We start from the raw sequence: 24638 nt of genomic DNA, 5'->3' as shown, positions 1-24638 counted from the left end.
GGTGTCAATGTACTCTGTGTTCTCCATATCTGATTCCAGTAGTGCTCCATAAGAGAAAAATCAAAGTCATGTTGCAGCTAAGAAGCTGAGATCTGGCCTGCTGATTTGGGCTCCTATTCTGGTCCACAGGGGTAATTTTGCAGACAGAACCTGAAAGAGTACTGCTCCAGTGGCCAGCATATCCACATTCCACCATCAGCTAGTATCTAATAATGGATGCTGCAACAATATATCTAAGGAATGGAGCGGCACAGTCATGCATGTTTCAACATGATCTCTGGTACTGGGAGCATGCGCTCAGATAAGATGAACATTTTATATCCTGTTTTCTCCGTTTCTGATGTAAGCATTCCTGCCCAAGGGAAGGTAAAATCATTTGGTGTGGCAGTAGATGCGGCCAAGTCAATGAAAGCTCATATCAATTCCATCATCAGTTCATCACTGAGCCATTCCATGGTGCTAAGGCAGATTCGTACTTTTTGATCTGAGGCTAACTGGTGCAGTATTGATGGGCCATAATTAGAGCTTAATTAGATCATGGCAATATGCTTTTACTGGTAAGAAGCAAGGGCTTCATTCAGAGACTTTAGGCTCTCCAAAATACCAGTGCAGGGATTTTCAGTAGGACTCCTACAGGACCACATCAGTTCCGGTCTTGAGAGGACAGCACTGGCTGCAGGTGAAATGGAGAGTTTTGCTTAAAGCATTTTTCCTTGCACACAAAGAACTCTATGGGCTATCTCCAGACTGTTTGGCAGTCAGGATTAAATGGAGTCAGCCTAATAGGCTGTTGCGTTCCTGTGATAAAGAGTTCATGTTAGTCCCATGCTATAAACAGAAGACAGTTTTAGGGTGCTCTTTTCAAACTCAAACCTTGTGAAACTTGTTCCTCGCTGCGATTCACACAGTTGAATGTTATGTGTCCTTTAGGAAATTATTAAAACCATTATTATTCAAACTTCATGCTGTTACTTTCCGGGTCATTTAGATAAATGAAGTGGGTCATTTTTGCATTTCATAAAGAAAAGAAGATAATGAAATAGCTACCTAAATGTACAGATGGTGCCATGTATCCAGTGATGGTAGTGTGCACCAATCCTGCAGTGGGAAGAAGAGCTCTAGTTACCTGTCCCTGCTAGGGACAGGTAATTCAGCATTTTCTATGCTGCAGATTCTACATATGTGATCAGCAGGAAAGTATACATCTTCATTCCATGGCCGGCAGGCATAGAGGGAGTGCTTGTCTCATCCTCAGTAGAGGTCATAGGCCTATTATTACCTAGGGCATTTTGTTTAAACTCACCCATGGCCATGCCCTTCATACCACTGGACAGATAGTTGTTGCAGGGGAAACACGCCAGCATGCCAAAAGCTCTGAATTGCAGTTGAGTGTGTCAGGTTTGAAAATAGACTGATTGCCTGCCAACCAAGCAGACAAAGCAATAAAGATGAGGTTGAGTGACCTCCCACTTAGTTAATGAAAATGCACAAACGGTAGCTTTTATAGATATGTGCAATTCCCATTGACAGATCTGATCTATTTTGTTAATACAAATGGATTAGGGTGACACAGTCCACAGTGAGGCTTTTTCTGGCGGATTTGGGTAATTTCTTTTTCTTTTCTTCTAATGAGTAGGCCACTTAAATACATCACATTGGTGGTAACTAGTTTTATTACCACTAGAAGAAAAAAACAGTTTCCATGCCCATGGTATGCCAGTTTCCTCATTTTTCTTCAGTAATGGAAGCCCTGGCATGGGCCACTTGCTCTTTGTGTGTAGAGAGACACAACAACACACGTATAACATATTTCTCCGAACAAGGCAGAAATATGTGTCTCGGGTTGTGGTTGGCATTTCTGTTCTGTGGGGTGCAAATTCAGCCCCAGAGTGAAAGAGACTGAGTGGCCATGCAAGGCCCTATTGTGATAATGAAGCTGGCTGATGTTGCGACCCATTGGAATATGCAGGCCAGTTGAAAACATTGTTTTCCGACATAAGGCCTAGTGAATGAAACAAAATGGGCCCCTTTCAACTTTACTAAAATGGACATGGGCTCAAGTGAAGGAAAATGTGCCTGAGAACTTAAAACTGCTGGATATGCCCAATGCATGGCAAAAGACTGTGGATGAAAATGCTGTTTTCATAAAATATAAAAAGCTACAATTTCACTTAAAGAGACAGATAGCAGTATGTTCCATTGACTTCAATGTAGCACAAGATTGTGATCCATAAATCTAAAGTGAAGCCAAGCACTTTGCATTTATCACGAATAAAAAACCCTCCTTTTCAATAATGCACAATTTAAAAGCAGTGGCTTACTTGTTTAACAGTGAACACTGGTTTTCCATGGTAAACTCTGGCCAATGCATGAACAATTCAGAAATGGATACTCATGCCTTTTCAACCAGTATATTAAAGAAATACTTTACTCATGGAGAGCAGGCCCACATGTAATACGAAATGTTACATGTTAAAATGCTATCCTTTTAGAATTATGGATGCAGCTTTTTTTACCCACTGAAATGAAAGGTCTGTGCCTCTGAAACTTTGACCTAAAGACCTTTAGGCTGGGCCCACCAAGAAAACAGGCCTGGTTTTCAGGTGAAAATGCAAAGAAATACAAAGAGTTCGATCAAAATTGCCAAAGGGTTCGATCAGTCAGCCAACAGAATTTACCTTTTAGGGCTGTCTTGACACCAAAAAATTGCCTCTCAGAGCCACTAATGGATCTTCAAAGGCTGTGTAGAAATAGACGCTATTGATAAGCAGATGTTCAGGTCACATGTTCCTGAGGAAAACAGAACTGTGGATGTACTTGGAATATGAAACTATGACTCCATATTAGGTCTTGCCATTTGATTAACATTGGACTCCTTTTTCCTTAATAACAGGAGAACCGTGCATCAGAATGCGCTCATCCAGGACTCATATTAAAGAGCACAGAAAGCCTGTCAGTTCTAATTACGTATTAACCATATGCCATTTGTGTAATTTAATTTAGAGATGAAAATGGGCTTGAGGCACTCATAATAATCAGAGAAATATGAAACTTGGTGAACTGATAGAAAGAAAAATGAATGTGTGTTTTTTTGAAGTTTGATGCTAATAAATATTTCAGCTCATGAGTAAACCATGAAAAATGATAGCTTCTCCCAGGAAGGCCCTGCATCAATAGAATTAGTGTTCTCCGATTCATCATAAATTGTAGAATTCAAAAAATATATATGTTTATGCAGTTATCTGAAAGCAGAAGATAGTTGTCATGTAGTGAGATTCTAAGAACAACAAATCTGTCAAAAAAAATGTAATTTGAAATGTTGCAGTGCTCTCCTCTCCATTATCCATAATCTAGACCTCCTAAAGCTCCTTGCTCTATCGGCTGGCAGTCGGCAGATTGGTGGCGGGGTAGGGGTTTGGGGGGAGAGGTGTCCAATCTGTAGCGTGGGAATATTCATAATATGTAAGTGTCATCAGCACTATATAATATCACTTTTCAATCTAATGAAGGACAGAAGGACAACAAGAAGAGAGGAGACAGATAAGCTAAGACTGACAACAACAGAGAGCTGAAAGAAGGAAGGCTAACACCCAGGAGAGCAGATAGATAGACACAAGACCCTGGGACACTTGCTGGGGTCTTCTGTCTGGAAGCTGGGAGCCCTATCTGATAGAGACCTGTGGCTGTAGGGAACTTGCTGTGAATAGAGACCTTAGGTGTGAGCTGCCTACCTATTCTCAAAAGAGGGTCTGAAATCTGGCTGACCTCTTGAGATGAGAATAGAGATCTACTATGTAAATAGATATATCCCTAAATCTATACATTGTGCTGACAACTACCTGCCTTAATCCTTTCCATTTAATTGTGGCCGAGGGGGTGAACATGTGTAGACCGAGGGGGTGAACATCTACTATATAATATCACTTTTCAATCTAATGAAGGACAGAAGGACAACAAGAAGAGAGGAGACAGATAAGCTAAGACTGACAACAACAGAGAGCTGAAAGAAGGAAGGCTAACACCCAGGAGAGCAGATAGATAGACACAAGACCCTGGGACACTTGCTGGGGACTTCTGTCTGGAAGCTGGGAGCCCTATCTGATAGAGACCTGTGGCTGTAGGGAACTTGCTGTGAATAGAGACCTTAGGTGTGAGCTGCCTACCTATTCTCAAAAGAGGTTCTGAAATCTGGCTGACCTCTTGAGATGAGAATAGAGATCTACTATGTAAATAGATATATCCCTAAATCTATACATTGTGCTGACAACTACCTGCCTTAATCCTTTCCATTTAATTGTGGCCGAGGGGGTGAACATGTGTAGACCCTTAACACATTTAATTAAAGGTAATTCAATTAATTGCCATATAGAAAAGATCATGAGATGATTTTTGTTACAATTTGAAACTAACACATTTCATGCCTAGTGTGTTAAAGCCATTGTAGTCAATAAAGTAATTGGGTGACCCTATTTTTATGTAAGACCCTATTTTTATGTAACCCCTGACTTCCTTACAAAAGAGGGTGTCCTTAATCCCAAAATAAGAATCCCTAAAACTCTGCCTTTCAAGTGAATGTAGTGTGCAAAACACATGTTAACCTTTCATTCCAAGCAAGAATCCCAAAGCCCTGGATTTCATTTCAAAGGGTTTTGCAAAACAAATGTTCCCATTTATTTGCATTGATTCACAAATCAGAATCCCAAAGCCCTGCATTTCATTTGAATATGTGTTCCCCAAACGATTTTCACATTGAATTCATTTGCCAAAACCTTGCCTTTCAAATAAAAAAACCCAAACAAAATTCTCATTATATTCCCACTCCCTGTAGCTTGCGTTTAAACCAAAGGGGTCATATATAACTGATGCCTGGTGGTGGGGGTTGCTGGGAGAAAAGAGCATTGTGAGAAACCCAGCAATCACTGTGCATTTTTAAAGTTTCCTATCTATTGATGTGCAACGAAATCCTATGTGTGTTTTGACTTAAAGTTCAACCTGTATTCGTTGTGGTAACTGAAAGTCTATAAAGAAATACATGTCAGTTAATTGGTGCAAGTAATTTGAATTTGTGATTGTTGTGTTCTGCCACAGAGTTGGTGGCCTGTGTATTGTAAATTTGTTTATTATTCATTGTAGACATTTAAATAAATAAACACTATAATTTCTATACACCGGCCTGGTTCCTAGCTTCTTGGTGATACAGAGGGTATCTGCTGAATGGTGTTATACAGGTTGGAGGCCTAACAAAATTAGAATCTGCTAAGTGCTTTTTTGTGCAACACCTTAATTGTGGGGAACTCTCTGAGTAAGTTGACATTCCATCTCACTTGAAGGGTTGACCCATTTATTCTATTTAAACTTCACTAAAGTCAAATATGTCCTGATGACATAGTCAATACTTATCACATGAAATGAGGGGAGCATTTTTACGCTCAATAGTAGAACTGGCAAGATGATAAATTGCAGGCGGAATGGCCACTGGCTGAGTTTTCCCCATCTTTCCTCTGTTAATCTGCTGGAGGAATTCCCAAAACGTTAAACTTTAAAGAAGACTTTTTTCTACCGGTCTAACCCCGGCAGATTTTATTTACACCACACTCCAACTCAGCCACTTTGTTGAAAATGTACACCCACACAATGCAAGTGGCTATCAAAATGTTGGCAAGGCAGAGGATGAAGTTTGCCCAGAGCACTTGATTTGACGCAATACAACAAAACACTGCCATTTTGGATGTTCATTACAGAGGAGTTAAGAGAGCTTCCAAAGTTCAGATTTGGTTGGAAAAGAAAATAAGTAAGTTTGGAGTGTAAAGGATTGCCATAGGGTGAGGGTATAGAAGCCCCAACCTTTTTGATTTCTATTAAATAATAGAATGATGTGTGTAGTATAGCTTAGAAGGCAGAAGGATGGTCTACTAATCAGACCACTCCTCCCTAAGGCTCCATGCCAATATCATAGTGCACACGTGCCATGCTGCATCAGTCTCCTGGTCTGCAGTGCCTGCTCATCAGTGGCACAGAGGAGGTTTAAATGCCACATGTGCGTTCTTGACAAGTGATGGGACACCAAGTCCCTGCAGACAGAGGTTGCCTGCACCTTCAACCCACAAACATGATTTCATGTAATATAAGTGGTCTTGTATAGTGCCCTTCTGCCAGTATGGACCCAATCCATCTCATGGCAGGATCATCTCTAAGAATAAACCAATCCTATTTTGTTATAATGACTGACAGTGCACACAATTACCACATACAATTCTTATCAAACAATGTCATCCTTGAAAGCTCAGGTCAGCAATGGAAAAGATATGTGGATTCATGGCTAGTCTCCATGCCTCTGCTTCGGAAAATGTTAAAAAAGGCAGGAATGCTTTAGATCCTCTGGGGGGATTGGTAACACCGCTCCATATGTCCAGGAGCTCTCCACCAGAGATCACCTAGTGTTTAAACCTCAAAGAGGCATATGCATGACAAAGGCCAGCCTTACCACAGGGTGTTGCACACCAAAGGGCCTTTGAAGCTGCACGCTTGGGAAGGGGGGTGCGGTTGGAGAAACCAGAGTGGACGGAGGTGGAATGGAGAAGGGTTTTGTCATCTTGTTTTTCTGTAGAGCTCTCTTTGGTTGCAGACCCCTCTACTTCCTGAGGAATAAAGTACACTGGGTATGATGCAAGAAGGCAAAGGCCACTTGTCACAATGACAGGGTTTGGACCTGTCAGAGAACGCTTGCTTCTGTCCAACCTCCTGTGGCCTTTTACCTTTATAACTAAGGGGTCCCCCACTCTACAGTTTTTTTTCCTGGACACCAAGAGCAAGGCATTTCTAGAACCCTGGTTGGAGTGCAGTCCATTCCAATGCTCTCCAACATAGAGGTGTAGACAGATGCATTTAAGGCAGAGGAGAGCTATATCCCCTAACAGTCCACTGGGAACAGTGGGGGTGTACTTCTGTGGACCAAAGCCTCACCTATAGGCTGCACTGGAACCGGGCTCCTGTTCACTGAAGATGTAGGATATCCTGTAAGTGCCTGCTAAGCTCTCTGGAGTTGGAGTGCCACAGACGGACATACCCTGTCTCTCGAGACCCTGTACTGCGCCTCCCAGAAGCCCAGAGGTCATGGGGCATTCCTGGACACTGATTCATGCACAGAACCACTTGTGAGCTGAACCGACCTGGACATTTTCTGCCTTTCCCAAACATCTTCATGCGCATGCTATTGCTGCATGGACCGCACGTCATGTTGGACCCAGTCGTTAAGCTCAACCACATAACACTGGATCACTGCCTCTGTGAGCGCCTAGAAGTCAGGCTCAACGCTTTGCAGTTTCAAAGGCAAGCCCTATCCCCCTGGTCCACTTTTAGTACCATAGTGATTTTTAAGGCCTTATCTCTGCCTTTTTCTTTGAATATGTATCCGTTGAACAGTACCATTGCTGCAAATGCTTTCCTGATTGCAGTAAACAGAGTGCTATTACATATATTTTCTGAATTTTCTGTGTTCTTTCCACAGGAGTTGGTTTTTGCTAGTGTTTTTAGTTTAGGTATTTGCATTCTTGAGTGTTTATTTAAAGTATATATATTTTTGATAGAGCCTTGATTGGACATTTCTTTATTTTGGACTGTTATCCTATTTCTGTTTGTGTTGCCACTGCTATCACATTCGCACTCAGAGTAGGGCCTGCCCTCAGCCCGTAGGCCTTTAAAATGCAATGGAAGTTCATATCTTGACTGGGCCTGTTTCACGTGATTCTTTAAGAAAAACACAGACCTAGAACCTGATCAAAGGAGAAAAGTACAAAAGTAGGTGCCTGTCTTTGTTGAGGAGATAGGCGGTAAGAGAATATCTTTTGCCTTAAGGGACATATCTCACACATGTCGACCCTCTGTTCACGGACGTGAATGTACACCTCATGTTTTTCGCTATGGGGGCATCTTTACGAGTTTGAGGTGGTGGTAAAATGTACAGTATTTCTGAATACTGCACGATTTTCCACTCCAATTTAGTTTAGCTAAGTTTGAACATGCTCGTCTTGGGAACAAGACAGTGCAGTGCAACACAGGTTCGAATCCCGGTGATGCTTAGAATCCTCTTCGGAATTAAGTGTGTTAAAAAAAAATATATAATTATAATGCATGTCATAACTGAAATTCACAAAAACACCCTGCTTTTTGTTTATGCATAACACTGTTACCGCGTGGATATTGCCACGTGCAGTTATGCTACATGTTTGGAGTGCCCTGGACCTTCAAACTGGGGAATAATTCAAGGGGCTGCATGATTCGAAATCATGAGCTCAACAGCAACGTGCTCGCCTTGGAAGCAAGACGACACGAAGCAACATAGGTTCGATCTTTGGGTCTGCGCTTAAAAACATCTGGGTATTTAAGCATGTTATAAATACGTAACTAAGGCAGAAACTCCTGTAACAGCACCTCGATGCTCCCGGGCTGAAGGCGACCCTTCGCATTACTGAACGCAATAACACGATCTAGCCAGTATTTCCAGAGGAAGCACCACCAAACTCGCGATGAGCCTCAAAGTCTCCAATAATGCCTACAAAAGAATTACTCTGCCAAAAGCGCTGTTTTAAATTTCAGCCATAATCAGTGTTTATACATCAGAAGCCCATCACATAATCGCGAGCAAAACAAGACTGTACATAGATGATAGCCCACGGCCTAAACTTTCCAGTAGAATAATTTCTATTTAAATGCAGTGTCAGAGCCCTCACCCACCCCCTGCTCCTCCCCTGGTGCCCAATGCACCCACCCTACCTCCCACTGACGACCATTAGCCACCCCGCCCCCAACCCCCCCATAAAAATCTGCCTCTGCTGCTGTTTAAATGGTCTATACTTGAGTACATATTATTACCATGGTTTATAAAAACATAAGACACCGTAAGCATGAAAAGGCAAACCACCATCTTTCTCAACAAACAGCCATGTATGTTCACATTATCTTAATTGTGTAAGAACAAGGTGTAAATATATGCTCGAACCATTTTTCATTCATTCACAAAGTTGTTAGCATTAACATTTCACGTGCTGCACATTTCAGACAATACAATGAACATCACTGTCAGTGCTCATGCTCTGTCTTCCGTTAAATCATAACTCATTAAGGCTGAATTTCGTGTAAGTTACATGGAAACATCGCACAACCTCCCCTCCCGTGTAACTTACATGAAATTGGTATTCATCAACACAGGGCTCTTGGCAAGCAACAGGACGCTCGTCCAGGACCTAGTGGAAGGGAGCAGAAGCTGAAAAGGGGGCAGATGATGAGGCAAAAGGGGTGGCACGGATTCAAATGAGCAAAGAATGCATTTGTTATGAATGAAAGACCACGCAGTTTCACAGCTGGGCGCGCGTTTGAGGAGACAAGAAACGAGCCCAACTTTATGAATGATTTCTGAAAAGTAAAGGCAAACAGAACGATTTCTGAGATCAAAGGAACTGCGGAGGCCGTAGCTTTAATGGGCGCATGATTTTTACATGTTAAAATATGGCAGCGTCACATGCATTGCTACAGTTTCAAACCTGCACGCCTTCCTATTGCACCACTTTTGTGGTGTAATCATTTCAAGGGTTTCATCGCACACACATCATTGAGTTGCCCTCTCCTATCTCAGCACTGGTGCACTTTGGAGAGTCAGAGAAGGGCCAAAAGATGCCCTCCATTTTACCACGATTTAGGACCCTATTCGTGGATTTTTTTGCACGGTTCAAAGTGACTTTGCACTGCCGACACAAACCCTGATTCAGGGAACTGTTTACTCTGTTGTGTGTATTTTCAGAGGTGCAAAATCACTTTGAACCGTGTAAATAATTCCACGCATCGGGCCCTAAGTCTTGAGCCCCCTCAACAACAATACATGAGCACAGTGACAACTTTTTTCTTCTTTTTAAGAACATGACACACGTGTACTTTAAAAAGCATTGACTGGGCAGCAACATAAGAACCAACATAGGAAGAACATATGAGACGTGAATCCCATTCTAGGTAAGACCAATGACCATGACAACTTTGGATACGATTATATTTGGGGAACATGCAATATCCATTAGCAAACATAGAGTGAGGCTTCTACTAACTTCACTGCTTGTTGAAACAAGTGACTACAATTCCCATGACCTCTCACCATGGACAATGCTGGCTAGGACTGATGGGAGTTGTAGTCCAAAACATTTGGAGAGTCATAGGTTGTAGACCTGTGCATGCATTGTATTTACTAACACATGCTGTTCTGACTGTGCTTGTGCGGGTGAAAGGTGTACAATTGAACATTCCAGAAATTATATTTACTTGTGTCAAGTGGCTAATCTTTTGAGATTTAACTACTAATGAATACTGACTTATATGACCATGGACAATGTGTAGAGACTTATGCAGCCTCTTGTTTTCTAACGTTTAGGGACACATCTGGCAATCTGCACTCGGGTATGGCCTTGAAGCATCACTGGCCGCATACCAATAAGATATCCCAATATCTACCCAGCATCACTCTTCCAGCTCCTATTTGTGGGTGTGACATTGTACCTATTAGTGGTAGCCGTTTCACCTGTAACCCTTCGCACCGCCTACATTGCTATGTTTCTGCTCTCTCCTCTGCAACCAGTAGCTTATGTTCTTGCTGCTGTCGGTACCAGGTTTCCATGTAACCCTACGAACCGTGTATTTTTCATTTCTATAACGAAGTAAGCTTCCTTGAAACAGAGCCGCGATGCCTATGGGCTGCTTTGTGCGCTTTATAAATGTAAAAATAAAATACATCTGGTGGTGTTCTGTTGGTGAATACCTTGCAGTCAGCATCCATGTGGCCACAGCGAGGCAGGAACAACTAAGGGAATATGCTGCACATGCCACAGAGGTGTGTAAATCACACTGCCACAATCGCAGGTGCTTGCCCTATGACCCTGGCATAGGCAATATGTATGGAGCTGTGCTTCGTATTGCACTGTAGTGCATTACATGAAAGCAGGTGACATTTCTGCAGCGAAGTAGCAACAATGTAAATAGTAGAAATGTCACGCATGTTATAATTTGGGTGCAGGGAGAAGGATGGACTAGGCAGGCGACATTGTGAAAGGGTAAACTGTGACTAACATGGAAGCTAAGAAACAAAGTGTATTATCGGTGCCCACCAGACTCCTCACAGGGACCCCCAAAACTGTCACCCGACTGCTGTTAGGTGAATAAACCTGTGATGAGCTCTGAGGCCACTTAAAGAATCTTATTTGGAAACATATTAGAGAGTGTGTCCTCATACGTGTGATTCAGGGCACCAAATGAAAGCATGCAGGGATGGGGCATGTGCAAATATGCTTTAACCTCACTCCAAGGCGTCCTTCAGCAACCATACTAGTATGGGCCGTTAATGGTTAATTAAAACCATTCGTTGTTGGCTTTGTCATTTGCTTTATATAGTTTCATTGCACAACTATATACAACCAACATCAAATTGAATGGCATTGAATATTCAGCAATGCTCTCGAACTGCTGCACTTTGACTCTAACTGGAACCATAAGTAGGACCTATGGAAGTATTTAGGGTTAATAAAACTGCTACCTGAGTTCGGAGCTTAATCATGTCTGCTTCCATCTGCGAATTCGATTCGTTAAGTTCTTTGATTTCGTCATCGAGCTGCTTCATTTCTTCGTCGTTGTCTATGCCTAGAACATAAGCACAGGAGTGAATAAAGATGAATGGAGCGGGCGGTCCTATGCAGAAGGGATTCGGAAATACATCTTTATAAATGAGCGCATGCGCATTCAGGCAAAGAACAGTGGCTTCCGTGGGCTCAGATACATAGAATTACCCTCATTGTTTTAAAGGGGTCGCATTAAATTGATTCTGCACCGCACTGATGACGCGAACCTTCAGATTACATGTAACGTGAGCTATATGGTCAGTAATGTTCATCCATGTCTAGTCTAATTGTATGGAAACGTGTTAAAAAAAGGAAGAGAAGTACGTTAAGTCGTCACGGAGCATGTACACAAAAGAAAAAGGTTAACCAAAGAAAGTAACTCAAGCAAATAGCAAGAGCAGGGATTTACGTATTAGGATGGATTAAAGGGGATACTAGGGAACAATTATAAGATAATGAGTTGATGAATACAGGAAACAAAGGCCTCATTACAAGTATGGCGGTGCAGGTAAAAACAGCAGTAATGTGGCTGTAATTCCCTTATCGCTGCATTACTGCTTCATTACCACACTGCCATAATAGAAGTCTGGTGGTGAAGTGGAGGATTTACCTCAGGCAAAAAGCTAGAGTCAACTCTTCCACTTTACCACCAAAAATCGGCAGAATTAAAACAGGGGAATTACCGCAGTAATTCCTCTGAAATCCCAATGAAGTCCTATGGACTTGAAAATGGGGATTTGCATTGCCCTGCCACCACTTGTAATCCTTCACTAAATCCACGGGACCTAGTGCCGCTAATGGTAATTGCGTTTGATGGTAATTCAATGCACCTCTGTGTACATATGGCCATGGACAATTTCTTTGCAACTCTACTGGATATACATACTTCATCAAATGCACTAACAAGATCACAGGAGTGTACAGTCACCCATGATAGCGACTCTGCACACTTTTTCCAATGCATGTATATCAATCACAAGTACATAACGTGGTATAACATTACATTGCGAGCATACTTTCCCATGCACCAATACTAATACATGCAAGAATATTGAACATGTGTAAACTGATCAAATAAAAGTCATTTTAGTTCCCAACTTAACCCTCTGGATAGCGTTTTGGGGATCATTAACCTAATACCTATGGTCTTTTGGGATGTTTCCTGTCATCAGTGTGGTTATGTTGTTTTGTCAGTTTAATATTTTTCTCTCTCCATGTCAGCTCAAAACTAATACTGCAACATTTAAAATAACGAGACTCCTGCAAAATGTGATCAGGATCCCTTAGAGGTCTGCCGTCTGAAGACGCACGAAGGACTTGGCCTCAGCAAGGTGAGACTGCACAGTGGGGCCCCGTGAACGGCAAGGGCCAATGTTAAGCCCCCAAATGTACCAACCTTTTTGAAATATGCCCCTCTTTTAAGGGCAAGTGTTTTAAGGGGTTTTAAAATTACGTATCAGTAAACATTGCAAAGGGGCTTAACTTAAAAAATCAGTGATGATGGAATTCTAGATGGAGAAGTTGAGGGAATGAGCAATGCTGTCGGCACCACCAGGGCCTGGAGACAAGCAGTCACAGCACTGCAGAGCATGAGGGAAGGGCAAGGTGTTTAGAATCACCTCGCCCTTCCCCACCAACTAGGCACTAAGCACCCAGGATGCGTGCGGGGGGGGGGGTGCAGGGAGCCAGATAACAACAAAAGCCGGCACCTTGGTGTGCCCAGACATTCGGCGCCAGCCAGGCCGGGGGCTGGCCTCACAGCCCCCACATCTACACAACAAGGACCCAGGGCTACCCCTGTGTCCTATACAAGGGGCTGCTCACAGCCAGAGAAACACAAACCAGTTTTGGACCCTGCACGGGGACCTAAACAAAAGCGAGTTCGCTGTGTACTCAGCATCTCGTATTTACTTTGAACATTGTCCTGTTCAGCTTCAGATTCCTCTAAGCATCTGCAGTGGCAGCTGGAGTTTAGTTTCGTACGTACCCCGTTTACACCATAGTGGGTTGCGGAGAAAAAAGTAAGCCCGATCCTACTTTTCGCCCATCATCGCTGGAGCAGTGAAGACCACAGCAGCTGCATTTAAAGGACCGTCTGGAGCCGGCGCACGCAGAGAAGAACGGGAACAATCTGAGGCTCCAAAGAAACACAGACACAGTGAGGGAGCCCGGCGCAGGTGGCGCTGCTACAGCATAGCAAGAAAGTCAGTGCCGGCCAGGGTTACCTGGCAACGGGCCCCCAGCCGAACTCACAGAGCCCTCATTGCTGGAAGCAAGCCGGCACGGAGCAGCACTTTTAAGATTTCATTTAGTTTTTAAATCTGATTAAGATCGAATATATTTAAACAAAGCAACAGTATAGACAGATTGCGAGCATTTTAATGAAAGAAACATTTTTCAGTACGCAGGATGAAACAGCATGGACAAAATTAGAGTAGACATTTGAGCGCTTTTAGGTTTACCAATATTTAGAACACAATCAGCAAAGTTAAAAACAACTATGGTTTTTTAGGAGCAATTGCAGACAACCACGTTTGCACGAGAGCAATTGTAATGGCGCGTAGAAACAGCCGAAGTATGAACCCGATGAAGCCGTGCCCGTTTATCTTTAAATGCAGGCTGAAGAAAATGTTCATCATTTTAAATGCACGACAGCATTGGGAGCACATGTTAGAATCGTTTAACTCTACAATACCCGCGACATGAACGTTGTTTTAACATTTAAGTACAAAGTGAACAGCACCCACCCACCCTTTTTTATGGGACACATCACTACAGTAACCTGCATGTTTGACAAATATATTTTCTTTGTTTTTACTCCAGTTTAAGGAGAGACATGGCACCCAAAAGGAAGGCTCAGGGCCCAAAAAGCAAAACACAGAAACCAAAATCACAGTCCTGTGGGCTGCAGAAGAGGCAGCAGAGTATTATGGCTGAGACTGGGTCAGGGAAAATGTATATGGATTGCCAAGGGCCGAAGTGGGAGTGCCAACAGTAGGCAAAGACAGCCCTCCCACCCAAAGAAGCTCAAAGCACCAGGAAACAGCAACAAACCAGGTAACGAGAGCAAGAACATGTTGCTGTGTGATAACATGAAAAAAATGGAACAAATGATTTCTGAGATCAGGGACAAGCAACAGGCCCCCAAAGACCCACCAAGACCCCAGGACATAATACACCTTTGGAACCCATAGTGATTCTAGACAACAGAGCTCCCACAGAGCCACCTGTAACAGTAGCAACAGGGGCAGACACAGCAAGGCCATTAAAAGCAAGCCCCCCAAGCATGAACAGCACAGGGCTCAGTGACACAACCCCCAGCCCCGCCTCAGATGTTATGATGATCACCAGTGCACAACCGGAGCTGAGATAAAAAACTTTAGAAACCGAAATACTCAACAGGTACAAGAAATTCCTTTATATCAAAAACATTGATATAACAGTAAAGGAGGCCATATGGGCAAAAGAATTCATAGAAATATTCTCACTCATCGAGGCACAGCGCAAGGGGAGGGACGCTTTCAGGGACCCCAAAAATATTGAGGACAAAGCCATAGCCAGAAACGCTCATGTAGAATGGAGCTGGGACAAATGGTTAAAATCATTTGCCATTTTAGCCACAATTGTTCTAGAAAAATTCCCGGGAGATGGGACCAAAATGTGGGCATACATGGATAAGATCAGAGAAGTCAAAACTGCTTATGAAGGGAATGGCTGTTTAGCATATGACATAAGGTTCAGAAGGATTATGTCTGAAAGAACATCCATAGAATGGGATGAAGTTCAGAATCCATCAGAGGAGGAGATTGCACAAGCAACCAACAAACCAAGTAAAAACTGTCAATGGGGAAATAAAAGTTCAGAAACCGAAAAACACAAGAAAGGAGAGCAGCCCTTTTGTAAAAACCAGCCATGGGGGGCTAGGTCAAATACCCACGGTCAGAACAAGTCACACAATTCCACAAAATTCGCAACCACATGCAGGAATTATGGAAAAAATCAGTGCGCATGGGGAAAAGAATACTGTTACAAGTACAACTGCTCCAACTGCAGCGGGGACCACCCCAGCTGCAGCTGCACCAGATTACCCGCCAAAAATACCAAAAAAGAAGACCATTAAGAAAATACACTCTGTACAACTAGAACCGGGTAGAACCCCCAGGACCCTGAAGGGTTCAAGGAAGCATTAATGACTTATCCTGATAAAGAGGTCAGCACAGCAATTGAACAGGGTTTCAGAGAAGGTTTCATCATCCCTTTCAAAGGGATGGGATCCCAAAAATTCCCCAACAATGTGGTCTCTACAAGAGACAACCCAGGGATAATAAGAGAATAAATTGCAAAAGAGTTAAAGCTGGGTAGAATAGGAGGTCCCTGGGAAACAATGCCATTTCAGGACTACATAGTGTCACCACTAGGCCTGGTACCAAAAAAGGAACCCGGAAAGATGAGGCTAATAAATCCCTTATCATATCCCAAGGGACAGTCACTTAATGACGGCATCCCTTAAACAGAAGCAGCAGTTCACTACACTCATTTTCCGGAGGCTCTAAGAGTAATACAGGACTGCGGCAGGGAGGCCTTTATGGCAAGGTTAGTAATAGAGTTCGCTTTCAGGTTACTACCAATCCACCCCAATTCACAGCAATGGCTGGGTTTCACTTTTGATAAAAAAAAATTATATGTGGACAGATGCCTCCCCATGGGCTGTGCTGTGTCGTGTGCACTCTTTGACCAATTCAGTTCGTTTTTCCAATGGGCATTCCAGAAACAAGTACTAGTGGCCAGAATAGTACGACTGTGGGAAGGCATTAGTAGAATTAACAAGAATGGCTACACAATGGGTCATTCCCCTTGCAGCAGAGGAAACTACCAACCCATCCACAAATATCATTTTCTTAGGGGTAGAAATAGACATCTCTGCAGGTTTATGCAGAATTCCAAAATAGAAAGTAGAAGAATTATTAGGAGAAAAATCAAAACCTAAGCAAAAAGGACAGAGGCACAGTCAGGGAGTTGCAATCCCTGGCTGGCAGTTTAAACTTCACAGCCAGGATAATTCCACAGGGGAGGGTATTCTCCAGGAGTTTGGAGTTTAAAACAAAATCATGCACGCCATTGAATTTAGGGGCCAAAAGGGTCCTGTTCACAGATGCAGCTCGGAGCAAGGGTTTTGGGGCCTTGTTAGACACGGAATGGGTGGCAGTGCATTGGCCCGACGCATGGCATGCAGCAGGGTGGACCAAAAATATCACCCTTTTAGAAATGTTACCTATTTGGTTAGCTTTACGCATATGGGGCAGGCGCCTAGCAAATACGGAACTCACTGCTTGGTCTGACAACATGGCTGTGGAAGGAATTATCAACAAAAGGATGACCAAATGCCATTTGGTAATCAGAATCCTAAGAGCCATCACGAAAGTCACACTTCATGAAAACATTGTTGTCAAAGCAAAGCATATCACAGGAGCAGATAATAACATTGCAGACGCTTTATCTCGCTTTCAGTGGACGAAATTTCGAGAGCTAGCGCTGCACGCCCAGAAAAATATGAAATTGATCCCAGGAGACAGCTGGGCGATACAAGAAGGATAGATAAAATTGCATCAACGCCAACACCGAATGGCCAGGGCCGGGATGCACAACTTCAACTAGGCACCTCAAACAAGGGTGCCAGCAGTGTGCTGCCTACAGAAATCACGAACCCTGATACGGGGTTCCTACTAGAGATGGCCAAAAAAGCATTGGCAACCAACACCACAGCTCAATACAGTAAGTGCTTGCAAACAGTTTTTAAAGTAATAGGCAAAAAACATGCAGAGTTAATAACGATAAAAGACATAGATGTGTTCTTAAGGTGGGCGCACAATCAAGGATTTAAAAGAGATTGGGCAAAAAGACACCTTGTGGCAATATCCTACTTCTCAAAGCTACGAGGTGACTCAGACCCTACACGAAGCGCATTACTTACATATGCACTGAAAGGCTGGGGCAAGGTGGAAGGATCCCAAGTAGATACATGACGCCCGCTAAATTTTGAGAAATTGGTTAAGATAATAATTCTATTAGTCTCCCACCCATAAGAAACATTATTGTTTAAAACAGCTTTTTCCCTCACATATTTCAGGGCTTTCAGGGTAGGAGAACTCATAGCATCTAGCACAAAAGCCAACAATGGGCTAGGTATGATGGAAACCAGGGCAAGAATGGACAGCCTCACCATCGAAGTCCAACGATCTAAAACAGGGGCAAAGAGAGTAATAAATATTTGCTGCAATGATGATGCACTCAACTGCCCAGTATGCACCACCAACCTCTACTACACACAAAGTCCCAAAGTGGGGGGAAGATTCATAATACAGAGAGACACCTCGGCCCTAAGCCACTATCAATTCAAGGAGCCTTATTGTCTGTACGAATATTTTACCTCAAACATTTATTTGACAGTAATTATGTATTAGATATGGAAGAGCTATGGATGAGACTATTTGTGGGAGATTCTAAATCTATAAGATATGCAACTGTAAAATATCTTAATCATGTGATGCCAAAGCCAACTAGTAAACTTGGGCCAGATGAAAATTTGTATATTCCATCAAAAATGAATTAGCACTTTCTTTTAATTAAATACAATGACTATGTATATTATGATAAGCTCACCACGCCTCAAATGTGAAATAAGGAAGAATCTAAATGTGAATAAACTAAATGATGTGATTCTAAAAATATTTGATTTTTTCCATCTAAACTAAGTTATTTATTTTATCTATTTTTGTATGTACTTGTTGAAAGGTCAGATCAATCTCTGAACCAAAACAACAATAAAAAAAAAATAAAAAAATTCAAGGGGGTGTTGATGAAAACCATCAGTAAAGCAGGATGGAATCCAAAAGAGTTCAGCCCCCACTCTTTCAGAATTGGGGCAGCAAACACAGCATGGCAGGGCGGCATGGGCGCACAACAGGTCAAGAGAATAGGGGGGTGGAAATCAGACTGTTTTAAAAGATACATCAGGCCTGAACTAATATAGTTCTCTCCCCCCCACCCCCTGTTGCCAAAAAACAGATCAGGACGCACCACTAAGATCAGCCTGGATAGTCAGGCACTCGTTCGTATTCAGGACCGGGCGATGGACTGAAGAAACCAAGGAGGGACCAGTTTTTAGGAACACGATTGCATCATGGTGGGGCTACAGAGGCCTTCACTGGCCAGAAATCCACGAGAAACTAGCCAACCTAGTTGCTTACAGAGACCCCCCTGAATACTTAATTATCCATTTAGGGGGAACCCACCTGGTAAACATGGGGAGGAAAAAATGATACGAGGAGATATGCACCTCCCTGGCCGGCATTGCCCACAACTGGAGGGACACAGAAATCTACTACTCAGCAATTTTGCCCAGGAAAACATGGCAGGGGACTATCTGCTACAAATCAGTGGACACGGCCAGAAGAAAGTTAAAAAGAGGGAAACATTCTGTATAGCCAAAGGCCTGGGATTTATAAAACACATGGCCATAACTCTGGGCAACCTCGACTTTTTCCACAAAGATGGGACCCACCTATCGGCTTTAGGCATGGAACATTTTCATAGAGAAATAACCGACTCCCTAGCTATAGAGGCTGCCACTATCCTAACTTTTGGGGGAACACAGGCAGCCGATAAACCTACCCTTGTGTGGCGGCACAGGCCAGGGGGCAACCTCAGGACCCGGTGCCCAAAAGTACAAGACATTATGATATGCGATTATTGTTTATGTTTATGACCATATCTGTAACAATAAAATTGCACTGCCTTTTATTGCCAACACTTGAACAAATGTGTGGTGTGATCATGGGGAGGGTGGTGGCAACACTAAGAATGACACCCCCACATAACATATGTATCCTGCCTGCCGCATATGGGTCCAGCAGTTATGGGTAGGGATGGATAGAGGCATCACTGGGAAGTGTGAGAGACCCCAGGTATTTCAACCTTTTTGGGTACAATTGTGGTCAAGATACCCAGCCCTTTCAAGTCCACTTTTTTACATGCAACAGCAAATTATACACCTCTCTGTTTAAAAACCTGTGGGAAACTAAATGGGTATATACATGACACACCTTAAAGCATAGTCTGAGAATGTATTTGTGATTAAATATAAGAGACAAGAAGAACAGCTGCAAGAATGTGTTTGCCTATCTACACTTGTGCGTATTATGCCAAAAAAGTATTGTCATTTAGTTTTGAGAAATGAGAGTCACACATTGTACCAAGATCACCATGTGATAAAGATGCACGTTGGGGATGCTTACATATGCTGACCTAAGGGAACGTTTGATACCTCTTCACTGCATTATCTTTTTAACAAATCTAATACACACTTATCCAGATACTTGTATAAGCTTGATACTCTTGAAGACACAATTTGGATTGGGTCTTGATGCTTCAGAGCCATTGGAAAAGAAAATGAAACAAAATAAAGTGATTTTTAAAGGCAGAACTCTCATGCTAAATAACATCAGAAGTATACTTATCTGTTGATAGACCAACACATTGTTTGATTGCTATTACAACTAAACATGGTTTAAATAAACAATGTCCTCCATTACACGTGGGAGAATACATATCATGTAGCATTAAAATCCTGTGAACTTAAATTGAATTACAATATTTACGTTAATGTGGAAGGAGCCAAATGCCTCTACCAGAAGTCCCTCCCCTATGCTGCCTATATGTTTGAAGGTGGAAATTGCAACATGCACAATGCCGATAATGATACCTATTCCGCGAAAGATCTTCGAAACAAGGTATCCATTGAGAAAGCCCTATAAAATGTACCAGCAGAAAGATGACAGTCTCTTAAGAGAGATCCCTGAAGATGTGTAAAATGAATACAAAAAAAGATGAATGGCGTCACATGAGGTGAAGACGACGCACCAAGAAGAATGGCCAAAGAAGAGAATGTATAGACTTTATGGAATCTGATGACAAAATCAAAAATTGAGTAACCTTTCATGTGCGGAATGAAGATTGAATGTGCGAAAGGCGGTGCTGCCAATATATATATAAATGTATAGAATCTGGATATTCAATGTCACAACTTTAGTAAGCAAGGACCAGTGAAAGAGAAGGGCTGAAAATTGAGGAAGGATCGAGAAGGCTGTCTGGTCCAGTGTCAAGGGTTGGGGCAGCCAAGAACTGGTTATCTATTCAAGGAGATACAAAGAACATGATAATCGACTCAAGCTCTTATTAAGGTACGACAGAAAGACACTATGAGCACCAGGTTTTAATGATTTAATATCATTAAATGTGAAGAAGGAGCTAAAACATGGTCTCCTGTCACATGGGGTAGATGGAAATAGAACATGGGTAAGCAGCACCGAGACTTAAAGATAAGAATGTGCTCACACTCTCTTCTATTCTCAGGAGCAGTGATACTTTACAAGTCCAAGTTCAAAGACAATTCAAATGGCAGAAGGCATGAGTGATGATGTATGATGGGCTAATTGGGTGGGCAGGCATGGTCAAGTCCACCCACTAGCACCTGGGGTACCAGCTTGCATGCTGCTAGCGAGCTGAATATTCCACAAGGGTACAAACGTGCCAACCAATTATAGAGGGCCATGTATTGAAGAGCCCTATAGTTTGAGAGCCAATGGTGTGTTGCGTATCTAACAAATATTGTGGATGACTTGCACAAGGGGTGGGCATAAGTTGTCCACCTGACTATAGAGACCCAATCACAATCCAACCCCCTACAGAAAGTATACTTAGATGTTTACCGTAGACCAACCACAATCCTAAATAGGTTTTCTTAGTTTGCCACGTAGTATGACATCACGTATGATGAATTTTTGCTATAAAAGTGTTATTGTTTATGTGGTGTGCTGAGATTATGCTATGAGACGTCCGTTGATGTCCATTGTACTCCCTGTTTTAGACAATTGAGAATAAAACAGATTACCTTTGCCAACTTCCTGAGTCGGTCTTATTATTGGTGTAAGAGTTATTCCGCATCCCCATCCATCTACCGACGCGCTACCTCATGTAAAAGGGCCTAGCGGTTCACTAATGCATAACATCCTTTTAGTTAGCTCTTAGTAAATCACGAATTTCCAGTAGTTCATTAACATACCACTTAAATCAATGCATGGATGATAAGCAAAACAGCTGTATTTCTTTCAGGCAATATGCCTTGATTCCATACTACAAAAACAACATTGATTGCAAGCATTATAACTGGGACCCACCCCAAAAAAGTCTACTATTTTTAAGATCTGTTTGAGAAAACAATGAGTTGGCAAGTGAACATTTCCATTTCAATTTAAGTGCGTTTTCAGAGTAGATGCCTAGAGAGGTCCATTAACTCTTAAACTTGGAAAGCATTAGGTCCAACAAAGAATGTGCTCCTGTTCCATTAGGTTTTAGTTAGTGGAGAGAAAATCATAAGCAACAGATATTTGCGACTGATAATAACGAGCCCACACAGATGACATTCAACTAAATGTCCATTACAAATCAACAAGGTTCACAGGACTCTAATATTAGAAAATATATTTTCTAATGTAACATCAAACTGTTTGCCCACTTGAGAACTGAATACAGATTTGATTTCAGTTGAAAAATAATATTCAAATGCATATAAAATAATGTATTAAAATATAGATATTGTGCATCATTTGCATATTTTAATAACTCCATTATGTAATAAGTGACAGAAAGAATAGACCCTTCGATAATGAATAGTCCTTTCAATCTGAATATGTTATTTTCACTGATATCATAGGTTAGTGTAAAAAATTGTATTACAAATACCCCTCTCAGGCAACTACAAAAAATACTCCAATACTCTTGATGCTGCATACACAACCATCCAGGCCTGGATGGCTCCAAACCATTTATGCCTCAATGGGGATAGAACCAAAATCCTGCTGGTAGGATCCCCTGCAACACTCAACAAACTCAGCCCCCAATACAGAGCATTAAAAATCGGTGATAGTCAGATTCCCATCTCCACCCCAGTAAAGACACTAGGCATCCACATTGATGCCTTTCTGTCACTGACTTGCCAGGTGAACACCATTGCAACATCTGTTGCCTACACAATCAAATTGATCAATTCCTCAAGACTTTTTCTAACCCAAGATAGCTGCCTGACTATTGCACATGCTGCCATTGGTGCCAGGCTTGGCTATCGCAACGTCCTAATTGCAGGCACCTCCTCCCAAAATGTACAAAAGCTCTAAACTATCCAAAATAATGCCTTTCGAGCAGTGCTCAACATCCCCAAATGGGTCCACATCACCGCAGTGAGCAGAGTGGTACACTGGCTGCCTATCTGTGAGAGAATCATCTACAAAACACTTTCCATCCACCAAAAGTGTCTTTCCAACACCGCACCCCCTTACCTCTCCAGGAAAATCCCCAAAGAGCACTCCTCAAGACACACCAGGACCCTGTATGCACATCGACTCTGTCTACCAAAACTGAAACGCAGCAAAACCAGAGGTTCTAGCTTCCCTACTATCGCTGCTAAACAGTGGAATCCCCCCCACCCTCTCTGAGCGTTCCTGCTGGGTTTTCTGAAAAGCCCTCAAAACGTGGCTATGTGCCTGAGTCTAAACCCCCTCAAACTGTATCACTACACCCTTTGTCTTTGCACCCACGCTGTACTAACTTTGTAGTTGCCTCCCACACCAACTATGTATCATTTGCCATGCAAGAAGCTGGTTGTAACACAACAAGATGCCTACGGGTCGCTGCATGCTTTATACATGTAATAATAAATAAATACATAAAAATGAATATTTCAGCTCAGAATCAGTCCTCACTTCTGGAGGGGGTTACCTAAAATGTACTAAAGGACAAACCGGTGGCAGCAGTTACTTTTTGATACTTTTTACAATATTTTGGGATAGCCTCACAGCGTTTACTGCGTGTGGATACCCACTGTGGCTAGTTTCCTACAACGGCCATGCCATGTGATTTTCATTTGTACCTTGTCCATCTTGTTTTTTTGGCTTCGTCCTGCCCATTAAGGTCAGAAAAATCCTTGTATGGTCATGTACTTGCCCAGGAACTACAAAGGTTTCGCAGGCTGGTGCAGGGCATGTGTGGAGGAGGCAGGAAGTGGGTTCGGACTATCTGATCCTAATTCACAACCTAGCTCCAGAAAGTTTAGTGTGCATGTGTGCATGAGACCCACAGTGGTCCCTGATTGGACCACCACTGGTGTGCATGTGTGGGGCATATATTGCCATTGGAGGACTGAGTTTGATCATTCAGCTGACTTTGGATAAGGAGAGGAGCACTGCAGCTATTCCAGCAGTTCTGAAGAAGGAGCCAAGTATCTTGAGAACCTGGGCAGATGAAGGATGTTACAGAGATGCATTTGATGAGGCCTGGCAACCAAATCCTGCTGCTTTCTGTGAGAAGCCCTGCTGGGCGATTGATCTTAGAAGGCCTTTATCAGTGCTTCAACTTTTCTGAGTCATGGGACCAACCAATCCTGACGTATCCTGGTAACCCTGCAAGGGAGCCTGTTCGGAAGTGTACCTGGGTCATCCAGTGCACTGTCTAGCTCGAATTTGAGCTACCACAATAGGAGCACTACAGTTATATGTTTAGAGCTAGGGTTTCAGGGATTGCCAGCTTATCCAACAAGACACCTTCTGCCAAATGTCTTTTTCCCGGCGCCTTCGGGTCCCGAGATAGAAGGTTGCATCAGACAATGATATCTTTTTTTTATAACTTTATTTTTGGATTTTACAAATACAAACACATGCATTTGCACCAACCGGGTGCAATCATAACAGTTTCAACTTCCCATCTGCATTGCTCACGACTCTCCCCCCTCCGACACACTACTTAAAGGTTACGTGTTCTTTGCTAGTTCCCAATAACTTAGTCTGTTATGAACGGCACTGTTTGTTAGAACCCGTCTTCCCGCATTGTTCATGTGGTTTGAGTTTGTGAATCTGAGATCTCGGCAGTATTTAGCAG

General features: G+C 42.6%; 1 protein-coding gene across 17 annotated transcripts in view; it reads right to left on the bottom strand.

Annotated features, from left to right (window-relative positions):
* Nucleotides 1-24638, bottom strand: part of MYT1L (myelin transcription factor 1 like) — a 1655431-nt gene that overhangs the window by 7137 nt on the left and 1623656 nt on the right. For 11 of the 17 annotated variants that reach the window (XM_069606035.1, XM_069606050.1, XM_069606040.1 and 8 more), the window contains 2 exons: nt 11567-11673; nt 9183-9242 (listed from right to left, as the gene is read on the bottom strand). In XM_069606035.1, the coding sequence (XP_069462136.1) occupies nt 9183-9242; nt 11567-11673 (167 nt within the window). Of the gene's footprint in view, nt 1-9182; nt 9263-11566; nt 11674-24638 lie in introns of all 17 variants that reach the window. The other 6 variants (XR_011260403.1, XM_069606048.1, XM_069606042.1 and 3 more) reach the window with 3 other exon arrangements.

The sequence above is a fragment of the Ambystoma mexicanum genome, chromosome 4p (genome assembly GCF_040938575.1).
Source record: "Ambystoma mexicanum isolate Mex_15411 chromosome 4p, UKY_AmexF1_1, whole genome shotgun sequence".
Taxonomy (NCBI): domain Eukaryota; kingdom Metazoa; phylum Chordata; class Amphibia; order Caudata; family Ambystomatidae; genus Ambystoma; species Ambystoma mexicanum.
Note: the sequence above shows the minus strand (reverse complement) of the source record. Positions and strands in the feature narration are given on the sequence as shown.